Source organism: Fulmarus glacialis, unplaced genomic scaffold, assembly GCF_000690835.1.
Source record: "Fulmarus glacialis isolate BGI_N327 unplaced genomic scaffold, ASM69083v1 scaffold21072, whole genome shotgun sequence".
NCBI lineage: Eukaryota > Metazoa > Chordata > Aves > Procellariiformes > Procellariidae > Fulmarus > Fulmarus glacialis.
In genome coordinates this window covers 21,949-39,475 of record NW_009196174.1, presented here as the reverse complement: position 1 = coordinate 39,475, position 17,527 = coordinate 21,949, and the positions used below count along the sequence as shown (strand labels likewise).

The 17,527-nt window shown below is 40.0% G+C and overlaps 1 protein-coding gene across 1 annotated transcript in view; it reads right to left on the bottom strand.

The window, feature by feature from the left end:
- Positions 1-2,848: 2,848 nt before the first annotated feature.
- Positions 2,849-17,527, bottom strand: part of SUMF1 (sulfatase modifying factor 1) — a 32,029-nt gene continuing 17,350 nt past the window's right edge. The window contains exons 5-8 of the mRNA XM_009572132.1: positions 17,045-17,159; positions 15,991-16,104; positions 5,450-5,509; positions 2,849-2,953 (exon numbers count right to left, since the gene is read on the bottom strand). Of these exons, the coding sequence (XP_009570427.1) occupies positions 2,849-2,953; positions 5,450-5,509; positions 15,991-16,104; positions 17,045-17,159 (394 nt within the window). The remainder of the gene's footprint in view (positions 2,954-5,449; positions 5,510-15,990; positions 16,105-17,044; positions 17,160-17,527) is intronic.

The window sequence follows — 17,527 nt, the reverse complement described above, 5'->3', positions numbered from 1 at the left end:
GGAAAAAGTTTCAGGACTAGTTTTATACCATCTGTATTCCTGTTCCTCGAGATGGGTTTTCAAGATGAGAGCACTGTTTGCTAGCTTCCTGTTATGAATATGTACTTGGCATGATTTTGAATAGTTAAGGAAGCATAGATTAAAAAAAAAAACAAACCCAAAACACAAACCCCCAAACACTGTTAGCAATATGTAGGCCTTGCATCACCAGCCTTAAACCAGAGAACAGCTGAGCTTTCTGTCTCTGTGCAATCCTACCCTTCCAGTCCCAGCCAGCTGATGCTGCTTCTAGCAAGTGAACCGAGTATCAATTACCTGGTTAGAACAAACTTCCACAGCATGGAACAAGAAGAGCGCGTTGTACTGTTGAGAACAGCCAGCCACGTGAACGGCCTTGCAAGAACATGAAATAATATGTTGTCATTGAGTTCTACACCATCACAGCAATTGTTAATGGCCTTTTTCCATAGAGCATGTGCTTTATACTCCGCTATGCCTTAGCACTACAGCTGCCTGGGGGTGTGGAGCAAAACCCTACTAAAAAGAAAAAAATCCTCTTACAAGGGACTAAAAAAGAAAATAGACATTGTTTCTACCTGCTGCATTTCTGTTCATCTTTTCCTTCGGGTTCCTTTCTAGAAGTAGAGTCCCAGTCTACCACTTCACAGTTCAGTGTGCTCTTTCTCACGAATCTGACCTAACAGCTCAAAAGACTCTCGGCTCTGTGTAATCCTCCCTTCTTTCTACTCTCAAAGTGCAATAATGATTACCAATATTTCAGTATTCCATACTCGCTCAAGCTTGGAGGTTTACTTTCCCACTGAAATCTAATCAGATTAATTCACGGACATTTAATGAAAGATCTTGTAATGAAATACAGTTACCATTATCCAAACAAAAGCAGCATGAGTGGGGGACATTCCACCATCTGTGCAGAAGACGAGGAAGCCTTTCCTCCACGTGCCACCCACAGCACAATGAGCACTGACTGACATATACCTGATGGTGTAGCATTATGAAGCTGTTTATTTAAATAAAGTCATAAGAATTTTCCAACGTATGGAATTGTGTGTGTATTTTTATCAAGTATTTTTTCCAGAATAAAAAACCAAAACCAGCTCTAGGCAAAATCTTTTATAAAGTATATTCCTTCTTGTGGCAGAAAGATAGAAGGAGTCTTTCACTATTACTCTTAGTAAAATAGATGTTTTTAATGCATAGATTTTAATTAAACATTTAATGCTGGTAAGGCAGTCTTTACCACACAAAATATTTACCACAGCTTTTATCGTGCTTATGTGAGTGCCAAGTCCTAGTGGTGTATTCTGGAATCATTTTTTTCTGCTTGCGAGAATTACCTTTCCCCCCCGGCTGGTGTTTATTGAAGGGCTCCCCAGAGGTTCTCCAATATCTTCCCTTCAACATGAAACATGAGTGGAGACGGAGCTGGCAAGTGATGGATTTGCATTAACCCCAGGTTGTACTAAACCGAAACCCGACTTACTGCAGAAAAGACAATGCTGGGAAAGACTGGCAACAACGCAAAAGTTTTTGTTAATCCACCCCATTTTTCACTTTTGGGTCTGAAAGCAGCTGACAAGATGGCCAGGTTCAATCCCTGGTTTACACACAGGCAGTTAGAGGCCTGTTAGAGGGCAGCAACGCTGCTGCTGTGCCGCATTCAAAAGGACAGCCCTCCCCGTGCAGAGCTCACTGCATAGGCGATTTCTTGTCCAGCCTCCGCTTGGAGCAAACAATTGCCTGGCACAGAAATATGACCAGATACTGCATCCTAGAGTAAGTGACAGTGCAAAACACCTCGTGAGAGGCCTGAAATACATTCAGATCCCAAAATGAGGTAGCGCTCATTATTCCCATTTCCCTTCCTCCTCGCTAAAATTCCTCTTTAAGTGGGATTTTTTTTTTTTTTTTTTTAAACAGAGACAACAGTTTCAAAATTTACCTTATTAGGCCTTAGGGCTCACAGTTACATCTGCCATCTTTTCACTTTTATGATCTTTTATTCAAGATTATTGTTAGCTTCAGCTTCTAACGATGCCATTTTTGCAATTTGCAAGTCCCCAAAATAAGCTTACACCATGTCCAAGAGAAATTCAAAGGAAATTGCCAGTGTTTTTCCATCAATAGAAGTCTTCAGTGTAAAGCAATGCTTGAAATTTTATTCAAATACGTACATCATTTCTAATCATCATCACCCTGAGGATTATCGTCCCTCAGTTGCAGAGGCACTTACTAAAGAGAAGCAAGTATCTCATCAGAAAAAGCACATTTCTGGACCTGATTTTCACTGCAACAGGAATGTAATACAAGGGCTGCACTAACCGCCTGGGTCGATAGCTGTCTGTCTTCCACTCCCCACCTCTTCCTAACTCCTTCACTTTTCTTTTAAAGTTGTCTAGACTTTAACTGCTTCAAATTTCTTCTAAAGCTGTCTAGAAGTTTATAAAGTCCTTGTGTAGAAATTCAAACTATACATAAATAAAACTATTTAATAAAGATCTTTTCTAAAGGAGCTATTAATTAACCTTTTAAATCAGCATGTTTCTGCTCAGTTTTGTTAACTCCAGAATACTCTCGCTAAAACCAACAGAATTCACCGATAAAAGGTTTGGTCAGGATAAGAGTCCAGGCCAGCTTCCCCAAAGATAAATACAGGAAAGTTCTTCAACCAATGTTGAGTAGTGCTGGGTTTTTTCCCCCCAGCAGGAAGTTTAAGTGCGAGATTTTTCTACTCTGTGTCATCAGCAAGTGACACTCCACACATCTCTTCTTCCTTGGGTGAAATTCAGCCCTTCACGTCTCAGTGCGACAGCCCACTTGGTCACGGTCACTCTGGCAAGGCGTCTGCTGCACAGCGGAATCCCAGATTTGAAGCAGAGCTGTCAGGAGTGTTTTGACTACGGGCCACGCAGCGATACCTGTAGCAGTAAGACTGGAGAGTAAGAGGGGGGAAAGAAATAAGAACTTATAGAGTATATCACAGCTTGTGTTTCCTTAGGCAAGAGTTTGTTAGATTAATACAGCAAAACATTTCAAATGCTGTTGGAAAGATCAATGAACTGACACAGACCAAAATCACTGTGTTAGAAATAAGGGAAATCCCACTGTATACAGAGACCAGTTGCAGGTGATACAAGAGGTAGTTTGAATGGCAAAGTGTCTGATAACACGAATGTCGACTAGTAATACATCCTGCTCCCAGAAGAAGCTAAAATGACCACTCTGCTTCTCCGCTCAGAGGAAGAGAAAGCACCTCAGTGCCTTGATCTCTGCATCAGTATTCCAAGGGATGACTGGGCTTTCATTCCCAGTGTTGTTTGTCTTGTGCTTGTAGGATTTGGTATTTCTGTGATAGACCACTTAGATCAAAAATGTCATCTTAAAAGATTCAGAAAAGGACTGCTGCAGGGTGCTTTGTACAAGTTATTTTGAGAAAGGCTGTTAACTTACACACAACGAAATGAATCTAAACAGGACAAGGTCAGTTATCTTTACAGCAGGGTATAGACACTGGTCTACAACGTGTTTTGTATGCTGCCTGGCTGTGCAGATTTGGCCGCGTCTCAGTGCGTGTTAATATACTTGCACTACTTGAAAAGAGAAAAACTTGTGCTATTCACGGTGCTACAAATTCTCAATTACTGGACATTAGGAATAGTGGTTTCCAAACTGCAGAAGTAACCAGTTTAAGCAGTTTGCTGCATTAAGTTAGGCTGCCCAGAAGCAGTTACCCATCGTAGCATGGAAGAAGGACAGTCACACTGGTAATTTCACTAATAAAGCGCTGGGGTAGCAGACCCTGCGTTTATGTAGCAACTCCAGTACAATCCATCCAAGTTCTGCCCCACTTTGCTGTTACTTCAAAACATCTAGCTCCGGCTTTTTGTTCCTATCCTCCCACTACAGGCTCCTGGCCTCTGACAAAACAACACCACTGCCATTCAGACTGGTTCAGCTGCATGTAGTCAGGCTCCAAACCAGACTTCTGGAATGGCTAGGTTAAAAAGCAAACATATTTTTTTCTCTCCCCCTCCCTTGTTTTTTTTTGTTTGTTTGTTTGTTTTGGTTTTGGTTTGGTTTGGGGTTTTTTTGGGGGGTGGGGGTGTGGCAGAGGAGAGCAAGGAGGAGAGGGTAGTTTTTCTCCTCTAAACCCAAATCCCTTTCAGGAGTTTGGGCACAGCTACTAAACAGTTCAATATTTATGACCAGGAGGGTGATGACAACCGAAACGGGCTCTGTCATCAGAGGAACAGCCCTGTGAACCACGCTGTCCCCGCAGAGGCAGCAGGTCACCAATGTTTGTCTCCATAAGTTAACAGCATCTCCATCTAAGGAGATTCAAACAACGGTTCCTCACCAGCTCGGGCGGCAGTGCAGAGCCAGGGAGCAGCTGCTGCCCTCAAAGAGCGGCGCACGCTGCAGAGGTCTGCCCCAAACCTCAGCAGTACACCATAGGGTTTAGAAGCTGAACTATTTTGAAAATAAAAATAGCTGCTAAGCATACATGTAAAAAGGTGCAAAGTTTAGCCTTTGTCAACTAAGAGAGGTAGAACAGCAGTAGAATAGATTAGTCTGAACAGATTTTTAGGCACCTAATAAAGAGCCCTTGTACTAACAGTATTCAGTGGGGTTTTTTGTCTGGATACACAGCCTAGTTTTATCACCTACAAAAAAGAGTAGGACAGACTAGAATCTTCGCAAGCCTTTAAAATGGGTCACATTATTCATCACTGAAGAAGAGTCTATTCCAGTGTTAATTTAATCAAAACTGCTAATTAACATCTGACATTGATTTCACCTAAGAAGGAAATCAGTGTAGAAAATGGGATCTCACTGTAGAAAATTTAATCTAATTAGGAGAATTATTTGCCAGCTGCAGGCTTTGAAAGGGAAAAAGAACAGGACAGCTTTAATGAAAAAGGAGATCTACAATGAGCATTTTTACCAGCGCAGCGTGAACAGAGTTTAAAACATGATTTGTGTCATGAACGGCTATTGCATTCTGGTGGTAACCAGACTTTTCAGAAAGAATTTCAAGTCTGCTATCAACTAAGCTGAAACATTCATCTCCCAGCAATCTTTCTGGATCGAGAGTCATTCTAGAACTGAAAAAAGTCACATCCATACTTTCTACTCTTAGAAGTACCAGTCAAGCACTATAATGAAAATACCATTAGAGGCATACATAAATTTTAACTTCTACATCTAAAAAACCATACTGGGTAAAGCAGTTTGTTTGTTTTAATTCCAAGCAAACCAGAAAGAATTCCTTAAGACCATTAGGTATTGCTTTTCCTTAAATTGCATTAAACCCCTTAACAAGTATCCAGGCTGCCAGGAAACTCTGTCAGAAGATCATTTCATTCTCGAGTCAGGTACTTTTAGAGAAAAGATCAATATGAAAATACCACAGGCCTTTTCACATTACCTTATGGCACATATAGGATCCACCCTTCTTCACTCTGTCCGTCCCTGATGAGGGCCCTTTCTGCGGAGGAGAGGACACTGGTGAGTATTTGAGGAAGAACAATTGCCAATTACAGGGTAAAGGCAGAGAGCTGTAAGAATAGGGAGACAGATAAGGAGCAGCCATAAATATTCAAAATAAACAAATTTCAGCTGCGTCTGCCTGAACCAGAAAGCTTGAAATAATTACATTGTAAACAACTTGCAGACAGATGAGAGTAATTGTTCTCCCTCCCCACTGCTGCAAATATTTAACACTGGAGTTGCTGCCCACTGGCCAAGAGTGCCCTGTGCTTTGTTTCTGTAAAGCACCTGGTAATACGCTGTAACAAGCCCAGTGGCAATCATGAGAGAGTACTGATCTTTGGAAACAGGTAAGTTTCTGTAGTTTCAGACTTTTCTTAATGAGAGATTAGGAAATTTTCACACACAGGCCTGCACACGTAGTGAAATCTGCGATTCTCATCAGTTCCACTGCAATGAAACAAACATACGCGAACCCATGAGCCTCCAAAAGGAATACAGGGAACTCCCACTTTTCCAAACACAGTTCTATTGTTTGGTGGCCAGGTGTGATGAGGGGCTGTAATGCCCAGTGTTTGGTGCTTATTCTCTTTCCAGTCCAAAATAAAGTCTGAAACACAAATTAGTGACTGTGCAGCAAGACATTCTGTATCATCTCCCAGTCACTATGTACTGAATTTGTTGTTATGTGGGATCATGTCAGCTAAAGAGGTCTGCAGAAAGCACTGCACTTACCAGCAACAATTTTGTAATTGCATGTACATTTGCAGAGTAATGTATATGATTTATTTGAAGTGCTTGTGAAATTCGCCCTAGAATTGATTTAAAGAGGTTATTTCACTCTTCTTTTTCAATTCGAACTCCAAACGATGGCCTAATAGTTCAAGGAGAAAGCTGTGTTTCCTTGATAACACACTCTTCAGCTTGCTTTGATGCATATTTATTATGCGGGTGAGCAATTCTCCCATTTCATTCCTTTTAGCTGTGAAAGTTACTACCACACTCATCTAATGCTTAGAGACTACTGCTATACTTCATGTTTCCACTGTTGATACCAAATATTCTTACATGCTTTCTACACTCCACGTGCATTGAGAAACTACTTTTAGGAAGGAGCCACGAGAATATGTCTTACAGAAGTGACAAACAAGATCAAGAAAATAAATTGTGTTTTATTAGTTAATGGCAAGCCTAGCCTAGAAGTTGGTACTGCCACTAAGAATCCTCTCAAAGTTGTAAGATTTGCATGTATTTCTATTTCTGTACGTTACACTAGCGTGCAACAAAAACATTTCCTTATCATGTACAAGCCTCCAATAAAGAATTTTTCACTTAACTCGAGGTACAAGCTGTTGTTTCTTCACTGGTTAGTAGGGTGTATAAATCAAGTCCGTATTTGTAAACAAAACCTTATCAGAAGAATTTGTGGAATACAGGAAGAAAAAAAGAGCTATGATGTTCTCCAAATCCCTGCATTTTCTTTATCAATATACATAGGTTACAAGAAAGTCATCAGCCCAGTTTTTAGCAGTTAGGAAAAAAGAATTCATTGCTACAGAGTATGTAAATGATGCAAAATAGTACCATAAAAAAGTACCCTAATACGTTAAAAACAGAAAACTGCTGAAAAAGAAATTGTGCCAATTATTTTGTCTCCTCCTGTCCAGCAGCCATTTATCCTGGAAGTATCTGAAGGGTGCTGTGCTTTCTGCAAAGCCTTAAGAACAACACCTTGACCACTATAAATGCAGTCACCGAACAAAAATTTCACTTCTGTAGTATCTCCTGAATCCAGGAATAATTTCCCTTTAAGAAGTAGTTCCTAAAGAGGGGATTTCACAGGGAATGACACTGTCCACTGATTTGACCAGTTTGGTTACACCTGGTCACCACACTGCCCCACCCTGTATCAAGGGATATAGTTGTCTCCCACCCAGCTCCGGCATTACCAGAGGTGAAGTTCTAGAAGAATCAACAACAGGACAAGATTTGTAACACTGAGTATAAATCACGGGGACTGTAAGAAAATCCTGAAAGTTGATGCTAGTACTACAGAAGCTACTGACAGCATCCACTGAGTTTGACTGCTTTCAGAGTCTCCATATCAAAAGCTTACCATACTGAAACTTCAGCAGTTTCACATTTATTGCAAAATTTTACATGAGATAGGAAAAAAAAAAATTTGCTTACTACTGCATTTAATACCCTACAAATACTCAAGGAAAACCACACCCACAGGCAGTGTTCGCTCCTTCCCAAGCCAGGGTGCTCCTCCACAGGACAGGCTTACTCCATTGCCAAGGTCTCTGGAAATTGTCTTCACAAAACTTGCGTGCAGATGCACTGAGCCCCACTCTAAGATAAGCCACTAACAAGCACAATGAAATCAAACAGCCTGTTAATCTCATTTTAAGGGAAGCCAGGGTAGAGCCAGCCAGAATAAAACTGACCTAAAAAAAGCGACATGAGAACAAGACAAAACAGAGAACAATGGAGCTGTTGAGCAGGATTTCCCATTAAAAATTGTCATGCAAATACAGAGCAGCAATCTTTGCTATTAGCTCCAAAGTAACTTTTACAAACTAAGAGGAGAATGCTAATTTAGGATTAGAAGGTTTATTATCCAGCCATAAGACTATTGTATGTTCCAGCAATGATACAGGGATAACATATACTGAAGAAGCATGTGAACCACAGAAAATGGTAATTGCATACAGTCTTTTTATTAATTACAAATATCTTCTGCCAGGCAAAAATTGAGCATCAAAGGTTATTTGGTAACAAAAACCCAAGCTAAATTGAACGCCATCCCCAGCCTCTGAAGCAGGATTATGGCACTGAAACGCTTTACCACCTGCAAAAATCTGATATAGTATTCTCCAATAATCTATTCTATTACAAAACATTATCCTCGTGATAGATAATTTTTTAAAAATCACTGAAGGTAGAGAGTTAATCATAAAACAATTGGCAAAGTTCTTGGAAACACAGAAAATCACTAGACATTAGTTGGAGAAACAATCACTGCCTGTTTGACAACTGTCCATGGGCTATGTTTAATTCTCTTGCTGTTGATATTTCCCTGACTTGCTCTGCAGTTTAGCAAAGGAAAAGATAAAACGAAGTTGGGATAACCAGATTTCCTCATAGTTGTATCCAGCTACTTACATAGGTACAAAATCAAATGCGCAAGTAACTGTATGCAAGAGACCAACTAGACTGATACCTTTCTCAGCCCGTGACTGCACTCAAATTAAATTAAGGGAGGTTAAAGAGCCACAGATCCTCAAAGGTTGGGCATGGTGAATTCATTTCTCCTTCCTAGTGTTAAAAATTCAGCTAACAGACTCTCCTTATTTGAAGGCTATTGTGGAGTTAAAATTAGAACCATAAGATTGAACAAAGCAGGCAGTGATTATGCTTTCATTCACATGTAGCTCAGCTTCTCTATAAAAGGCACCATATATCACCAAGGTGCCCAGCAAAGCCATGTGAGCTGACCTGAAAACAACCAAAACTGTGTCAAAAAGGCATTCGTATTCCAGTCTGATGAGCATCACCATTTACATTGTTTTGTACTTTTGTATCACAGGTTTGTCTACCCAAGGAGAACGTGGTGTTGGAATCAAGCCTTGTGTTTCCTTTCTATGGTTTGCTTTTGCATCCTGTGCAAGCCCCCTACTTAGCGCTAGAGACTGAGGATTTCAAAGTCCCCCAGATGCTTCGTCAGCATCCCCAGCCAAGGGCCATATTTGCATTCCTTTACTTCAGGAGCCCTTTACTACAGCTCCCAGTAAGTTCACAGCTCAGCTGCTGTGGCAAAGCTCAGGGCAAGCAGCTGTCCTTCCCCCGTACTGCCTAACGTCTTCTTTTTATATTCCTTTCTCTACCTCAGCCTTACTGAAGAAACCTCAAACATGTCACATGCAGGAAGAAGCCACCTGGACTCTATTCTCTTAGCTTATGAAGTTGATTTTGTCTGGGTAGGTAGAAGGGTGCTGCAGCTCCTTGGTACGCCTGTAGCGTGAACTATCTCCGTTATCCAAAACAAAGCCCCTTTATCTCAGTTTGGAGCTGGGAATGGAAGAAGCCAAGTCCCTGTAGACAAACTGGAGTAAGAGATTTCAACTTCTTGAAAGGTGTTAAGAGCTAGATGTCCTTACCAGCGACACCCTGCTTCTGATGCTGTACACAAGAGTTCCATACATGCCCTTCTGACCAGAGTCCTTTTCTCTGGGTAGTCTTTCTCCTACCTATATCACTTGCTTAAGCTTCTCTTGTTTTACAAAGAACGTTAGCAGTCCTTACATCTGCAGATGTAGAAATGTAAACTCATTCCTGTCTGAGCACTGGCTGCTTAGAGAGTATTGAAAAAAAAAACCCAACCAACCCCCAAAAAACTTCACTGCTTTGTCTTCCACAGAACTATAGAGACTTCAGGTAGGGCATCCTGAAAAGCCAAGATCCCCCCAGTCAATAGCTTTTCAAGAATAATGCATGCATTTAACATACTTGCTAAAGTAAGAGTGTACGAACATTATCTAACTTTGGCCAGACAATGTTACAGCTCAATATCACATATTTCTTATAATTAAAAAAAGCAGAAAGCCTTCAATGTTAGTATTTGCTCCTGCTTGTATCTTCCTTGTAGATAAAGGAAACATGCTTTGATTGTGCTTACCCATAATAAAAACTAATCAGAGCACAGCAATTAAGGTCACATTAAAACAAGCAAGTCTTTGTTCCATCAAACAATATTGTTTTACGCTATTATCTAGAGAAGTGTACCACCTGGTACAGAAGTGGAAGGACATTTGCTGTCCATATGTAAAGAGCCAGAGCTGTCCAGACTTTGATCCCAGATTTAAAGAACAGAATTTACTGTATATTGGCAAGTTTATTTTGTAGTATAATGTTATAACAGACATATTATAGTCTGATTGCATAATTACAAGTGCTTGTGCATTCAATTACCAAAGCTTATAAATAGGATTATTCTTTAAAGAGTTACTAAAATACATCACAGAAGCTTTTTTTTTTTTTTAAATGAAAAAGAAAGTTGTATTTCTTTCATTACATCAAACAAATGCCTTCTGAAGTTGCATCATAATTTTCTATGCACAGTTAGCTACACGGCCACTCTGTTTTGAGCTACATCAGTTTTCAAACAGAGAACTGCAGGTCATAAAAAGCTATACACTGTATACAAAAAAATCTGAGCTGGAAGTCACCACAATTAAAATGGCCCCATAAAGGGATTGTGGTTTGATTGATCTCACACACACTTCGCTACTGTCTGCCAAATGATCATTTACATTTTTCAAAGGGAAAAAAACACCACCCTGGTGCCTCCTAATCCTGCCCTCGCGCACCAAATAGTAGCTGCAAGATGTATTAAACATTTTTTGTGAGTTTGTCTTAAACTGGATTTTTTTCCACTCATGAGAAAACTCAGCGCAGAAGCACTTATTTCTGACAAAAGCAGTACTCTGGCTTCTCACCCACTGCCAATACTGCAGGAGTTCAAGTATCAGTTTTACATTTTCTCAAGTGGATTTTACAATTCCCTGCAAACTGAGTTTGACCACACAAAAACCACTTCACCTACATGATTAAGACATACTGCAAGACTGTCTTTGTACTGCTGTGTGGCCCCGTTCTGTGCAACTCCAAGATGTCTTCAAGTGCAAGCAAAGTAATTTCAGAGAACAGCAGCAAGCTAGCTCCTTGATCTCCTGGCACTCACTCAAGTAAAGAATCCCTTAATAAAGTATCCCCAGAATGCACAATGTGTACCGGAAAACAGCCACGGTAGGTAACATTCTGGCACCCTAAATCTAAACGCACAACAAAGTTCTGCTTAGAAAGGCTTTTAGTGGTTAGTGAACATAGAGTATACACAAGAACTATGCTGAGAGGTGAGGGGAAGTTAGAAGAACAGGTCACAATTGAGAGACACTATTCCACTTGAAATTCAGAAAAGTTAGAAGTTACTTCCATTTCCATGTGTAAAAGAGTTTTCCACAGACGGCTATTTTAGATTTGGCTTATTCTGGCTTGTTCTGGATTCCGGATATATGAGATTTCCACTGGACTATCCTGCTGCACTAAGTGAATGTTACTGGCTTGGATGCTTCCCATCTTTTTCTGGGAGAGTAACAAGCCCATTGTCTCACACAAAATCTAGGGACCATTCACTATATTCCAGATGACAAGTAAGGTCACTCACTATATACAATTTGTTACTTAAAATCCCTCCAAATATAATATTGTTTATTTGCTTTCACAGCTAGTCTAAGTACAGCACACTAATCTTCACAGATCCTGTACACTTGTAAAATGGGGAGACTTTCATTAAGTCAAAAATGAACAGAGACATTTGCAGCTCACTACACAAATTGATGAGAAGCAGAATTCAAAATAAAAGCTACTTGCTCTTTATGTTTTGAACAAGCCATCACTACTATACAAAGAAGTGTCTGGACTAGAACAGTTGAGGAGACTTGTAGTTGTAGAATTGTCTAATTAAATTCTTAAAGAAAGGTCTGTACAAACAAATCTCCAGTTATACTAATGCTCTGCTCTTAAAATTTACCTGCATAACGTATTATGATGCCTTTCAATGCCACTAACTTGAAAGTTCTGGCTGCATTCCCAAAACCCCACTATTGCTAATAGTGTCCAGTGTTCCTGGCACTTCATAGTTTATAATTTCAAGGACGCAGTACCAAGCTCTGCATTCTATATACTTCTTGAACTGCATAAAAAACTTTCAGTGTTGTTTATTTGGCTTCAATACTTACCTGCACAGTCCTACACCTGACAAAGAAGAGGAAGAACATTGATTGTTCCATTGTTAGAGCATAATCTAAATCTAATACCTTAAAAAGTAGCAAACAAATTACAAAGCACTTTCAGGTGTCCCAGTTTATTTTTGCTCTTGGTAACTATTTGTGAATGCAAGCCAATGAATTACAGAAAAAAAAAAAAAAAAGAAAGAATCTGTATGCAAAATTCCATACATTCCTTGTGACCAATCCACAGTATACCCAAAATCTCTCCAGTACTAGAAAACTGCTTTGAAGATTTCAGATGTTAAACTAAATATGTTAAAAAACTTTCAGTAAGCTCTGACCCTCTAGAAGAATTCCTAGTCTTTTAGGCAGAAGGAACACATCCTATATATAGGTTACGCTGACTTGTACTCTGGAGAGACTTAAGAGATTGGCTCTGATAGATATGGTGCTAATCATTTTTAATGTCTCAGAAGATACTGCAGCCTGGCTATTTTGGGACACCTTTTCACATTATGAGATTCAGTTTCCTTATCCATTTAATCAGAAAAACCCTTTGGAATTCACTTTGAAGTGCTCTGCCTCAGACACTAGATTCTGACAATTAGTTTCTAACTGAAAAAACCCTAAAAGCATCATTGCTAACACCTAATTTTTAAAAACTTTCTGAAGCATCTGCAAAATGTTTGTGCCGAATTTAAAATCCTAAGCAAACTCATAGCCACTTAAATTTAACAGAGAGCAAAAGTCACACGACACCTGTTTCTCACCATCACCTTAATTCAACACCGAAGCACTGCTGCATTGACATTATAAACACAAAAGCATCTCATTTAAATCAGTTATTCTAATGAAGGTGCACCATTGCAATACTTAAGAAAAAGGATTTTTTTTCAAGCATCATACCGCAGTAGCTGTAGTTCAGCAAAATATATGATTCTAGCTAGCTGGATTTTGTGCAACTTGGACAAGTTGGGAAGGCTGACATAGGCAGAGAAATCTGTTTTTCATTATAAAGCAAAATAAGATGAGGTTAACTAGTATCAATGGCAGCAAATGGATTAGCTGAAAGCTACAGTTTGAATGAAGACTCCTGGAGGTTCTTTCCATTATTACCACAGTAACTTCCACACAGATTAGTTGTTTCATGCCTTTCACCTACAAAAGCCAGTCATCTTACATGAAAAAAAGCTCTAAGACTTTGCCAGTGATGACACAGAGCCTTTAAGAGGTATCTGTTGAAACAAATAATGCACATTACCTTATGCTAACCTACAGACAAAAAAAAACCACAAACAACAAAACTCTAGAACATATCTGGGTGCAATAGACCCAAGATCTGTGACTTTTAAGTTCTATATATACACACAGCATCAAAAGTGTTTTTATTCTTCAGGCTCGGCCTAGTTACTCTATTTTTGCTTCCCAGTGTTGCCACTCCTTGCTAGGCAAGAAGACTTCTAGAGAGCTGTGCACTTTTCCCTGTGCCCAGAGATCACTGCACAAACAAGCAGCCAAAACTGATGTAGCTGTCAGACGGAGAGAGATGAACAAGAACAGGGACAACTGCAATATGCTACGAACTGCCAGACCTGTGTTCTTTCCTAGGGACACAGATGCTGTTTGTCTCTGAAAGGGTGGGAGTGGACAAGGGGTCCTTTCCCCCCACCCCAATTAAGGCGGCGTATGCAGATCATGGTGCACTGGTTCCAGGCACTGAGGTGAAGCTTCAGTAGCGAGAGGGGTAAAGCAGAAGTTTCCCTGGTACAAACCGTGGTGAGTGACCACACAGTCTGGAACGGAAGGCTCAGCTTTGCTCACTCTCCTCCTCCTACCACGACTTACCAGGCTGCAATCAAATCGGTACTCACCTACTCTGACATGGGAAAGTTTTCTAGTTTTATTGTTCTTCACTTTCATCCAAATTTACATTCTGTTAGCTACTCAACACTTCATCTTTAGAAATGTTGCTCTTAAACTGGCCTTGTTTCCATTCATAAGGTACAAAAAAAATTTATCCTTAGTTGCATATAAAACACCCACCAGAATGGAAACAGAATTGCAAGACAGCAGATGTTTCTTTCCTAATCAATCAGTATGCAAACAGAAAAAAAAAAATCCAAAGAATCAGTTTGAATGCTAAGTGTAAGTTCTATTTCTATATAAATTTCAGCTGTATATATATGAAAGCCTTGAGTCAATATTGGAAAAAGATAGGTGTGTTTATACATTCAAGAGAAAATTCATGCATTACAGCTTTCCATTATTGCTGAATTACAGAAACTGGCAGAAAATTTTGACTACTGTGAAATATTCAAATCACAACATATGAATTTGTGCAGTATGTGAGAAAGGTAATAGATGGAGATACAACACGGCCAAGGTCCCAAGGAAAAGGAGGTTCTTTAGCCATTGCTAGGCTACTAAGGCTGCCTACCAACAAAAATTAGAGAATAGTCCATCATATTTTAAATCAAACAAGGAAAAGAAGCTACAGTCCCAAGCATTTCAGTTACTTGGGAAGATGTATGTAACGCACTGTCCGACACATAGCCGAAGTCACTAGAAAGACCTGTGGTAGCTTACTGGGATTCAGGTAACTTGAAATTGGCCAATGTGATCGGTATGGGTTAGGAGGTCTCCAGATGTTCCATCAGTGTGATGGAACTGCTAGTACAGATCTAGAGCAATCTAGACCCCAAGATGAGCCTGATTTCTCTTGCTAGACACATCCTTCTGGAAGAATAGCAGAATGTCAACCTCTGAAATGTACAGTACAGCAAAAAAAGTTTAGCAAGTTCCTCAACCTACTTTCAATTGCTGACTTCCCAGAAAGGCCTCCAATTATGTCCAGCACACCAAAGAAAGGCTACATGTAGCATAAGAGACCACAGCATGGGGATACTCAAATCCTGCAGCAAACAGAGCTCCTGCCCCGTGAGGTTTAATTGGTTTTCTCATTACAGATAACTGTGTCCGAACAAAACAAGCTCTGTGAGAGCAGAGCAGTGTATTTCTCAGATTTAATCATCTTGGATAAATGAAAGAGAAGGAAATGCAATACTGGAACTTGAATCTTCTGAGAGATACTGCATGAGAAACCCCACATACAAAGCTTACCCTGGAGGACCTCTTTCTCTGCCTGCCACAAAGAAAAACAAAGATTAACCTCTCAAAGCCTGGTATGCTACTTTTCCCCATAAACTTCAGCTTTATTACACGTTGAGTTTTAAACGAGCTAGTAGAAGCCATAAAGATAACTCACAATGGTTTGTTCTCTACCTAGGGGAAAAAAAACCAAAACCAAAACAAAAACAAACAAACAAAACCCACAAACCCAAAAAGTAGTACAGCTTATAGCAACATAAAAAAAAAACCTTTTTTTTTGGAAAGTAATTCCACTGCATTGGCATATTCTTGATTTATGTAATATGATGCCAGTTTGGAAGTACTCAACTGCTAACCAGTTGTGAAGGTCTGTACAACAACAACAACAAAGAATTGCACTACAGCACTACAATTCCAGTGTTGATGACTTGTGGTGCGATATGTCCTAACTCACCAGAACACAGCCCATCCAAGACACAGCAGAGAGGAGCAAAGAACAGTAGGTTTTCAAACAGCAACCAGATCAGAGTAGCAAGAGGGAATTCTATACTTCATGTGATGCCAATAAAATACTTACAGGGTTGTGAACTTCATCTGTTGAATGATGAACAGCCCACCAGTCAGACGTCCATTCCCAGGCATTTCCTACAATGTTGTACAAGCCATATCCATTGGGAGGAAATGCAGTGACCTATACAAGATATGGAACACAAGTGGCAGTTCTGTAAACCACTCAACGTGAAATAAGGTTTTTAATCCTGAAGACCAGCCTGCTGAGGAGCATTTGTCTTTACTAGGAGCTTCTGCCTTCCTATCTCAAAAGCAGACACCAAATTAGTAGTGCAGAACTATAACACTTTTACATACTCCATTTAAATAAAACAGAATGAAAGAATGAGCTATTATCATCCTCAATGCTCTCAGCACCACATTTCCAGTATGGCAGATAGCATCTTCTCATTGGTTTTGGAGACTGATCCTCTAAAGGCAGGCACAGACACAGACCTGCACATAGTATTAGCGATCTGACCTCCATGCCCATGCTTACAACTTCCAGATTCCCCTTCCCATCAAAGAAAAGCAAGGGTGGCTGTCAACTCATGCATATGCAGACTTCTCTACTGATGAAACTTTTACTTTACTTTTACTTTAACTACCATTTAATAACTCATTCACATTCTTGATTGCCTTTAAAATTCTACTCCTTTGTTTGCCATACTAGACAGACTCAACCTTTCTGAAAACGGAAGTTTAATTTCTTTTAAACTATTGCATAATTTTTGTGCCTCAGGAACTACCACCCAAAAAATGAGAGTTCAAAAAATTGTAATACCAAAAGTGCAGGCAGAAAGTGTTTCAGCATCTGACTACAAACCAACTGGAAATGGGAGAAAAGAGGTCAGTTTGAGAGGAACTAAAAGTTAAAACGAAAGTAATCTTTACTTTTCAATTAGCTTTTAAAAAATGTTCCTTGGTAATACTCAAGACTGCAGTGAAATATACTGTAAATCTAAAGGTGACAAAGTACAGGAATGGGAAACAGCCATGGTTCATTGTGTTGAACACAGACCTCACTTTTAGGAAAGCTAAGTTCATTTGCATATGATTAATTCACTTTGAGACACACTTACAGGCGCAGTTCCTTTGTATCCATCTTCTGCAGTGTTATTAGTTGGGAACACTCCCTGCCAGATATTGGCATAATGTTGACCTTTTGGCTGAAGCTTGTTGCCCCATGGGAAAAGTCTGTTAAAAGACATACAGAAGAACAGCTGTCAAACACTTTTAATAAAAAAAATGAGACATACCACACAGCCCCCCCTTCCTCCCCCCCTTACCCCAGAGAACTGTTTGTATTCCAGTTCCATTTTTACCAACATCTAGCAGGTTTTCAGGAGAGCAAGGGTTCTACAAGGACAATTCACACATGGAGGAGGGAAAGGCAGCACTTGCGCTGCCCTGTGCAGTATGTAGTCCAGGCCACAGGATGGAGAAGACATAAACCTGCTATTCACCTTGTCTTCCCCTCCTCCCCAAGCCCACAGTCAGATCTGGATCCAGGGGCCCTACAGTTGCTGTGCAGTGATGTAGTTATTTACTTCTTAAGCTCTTTT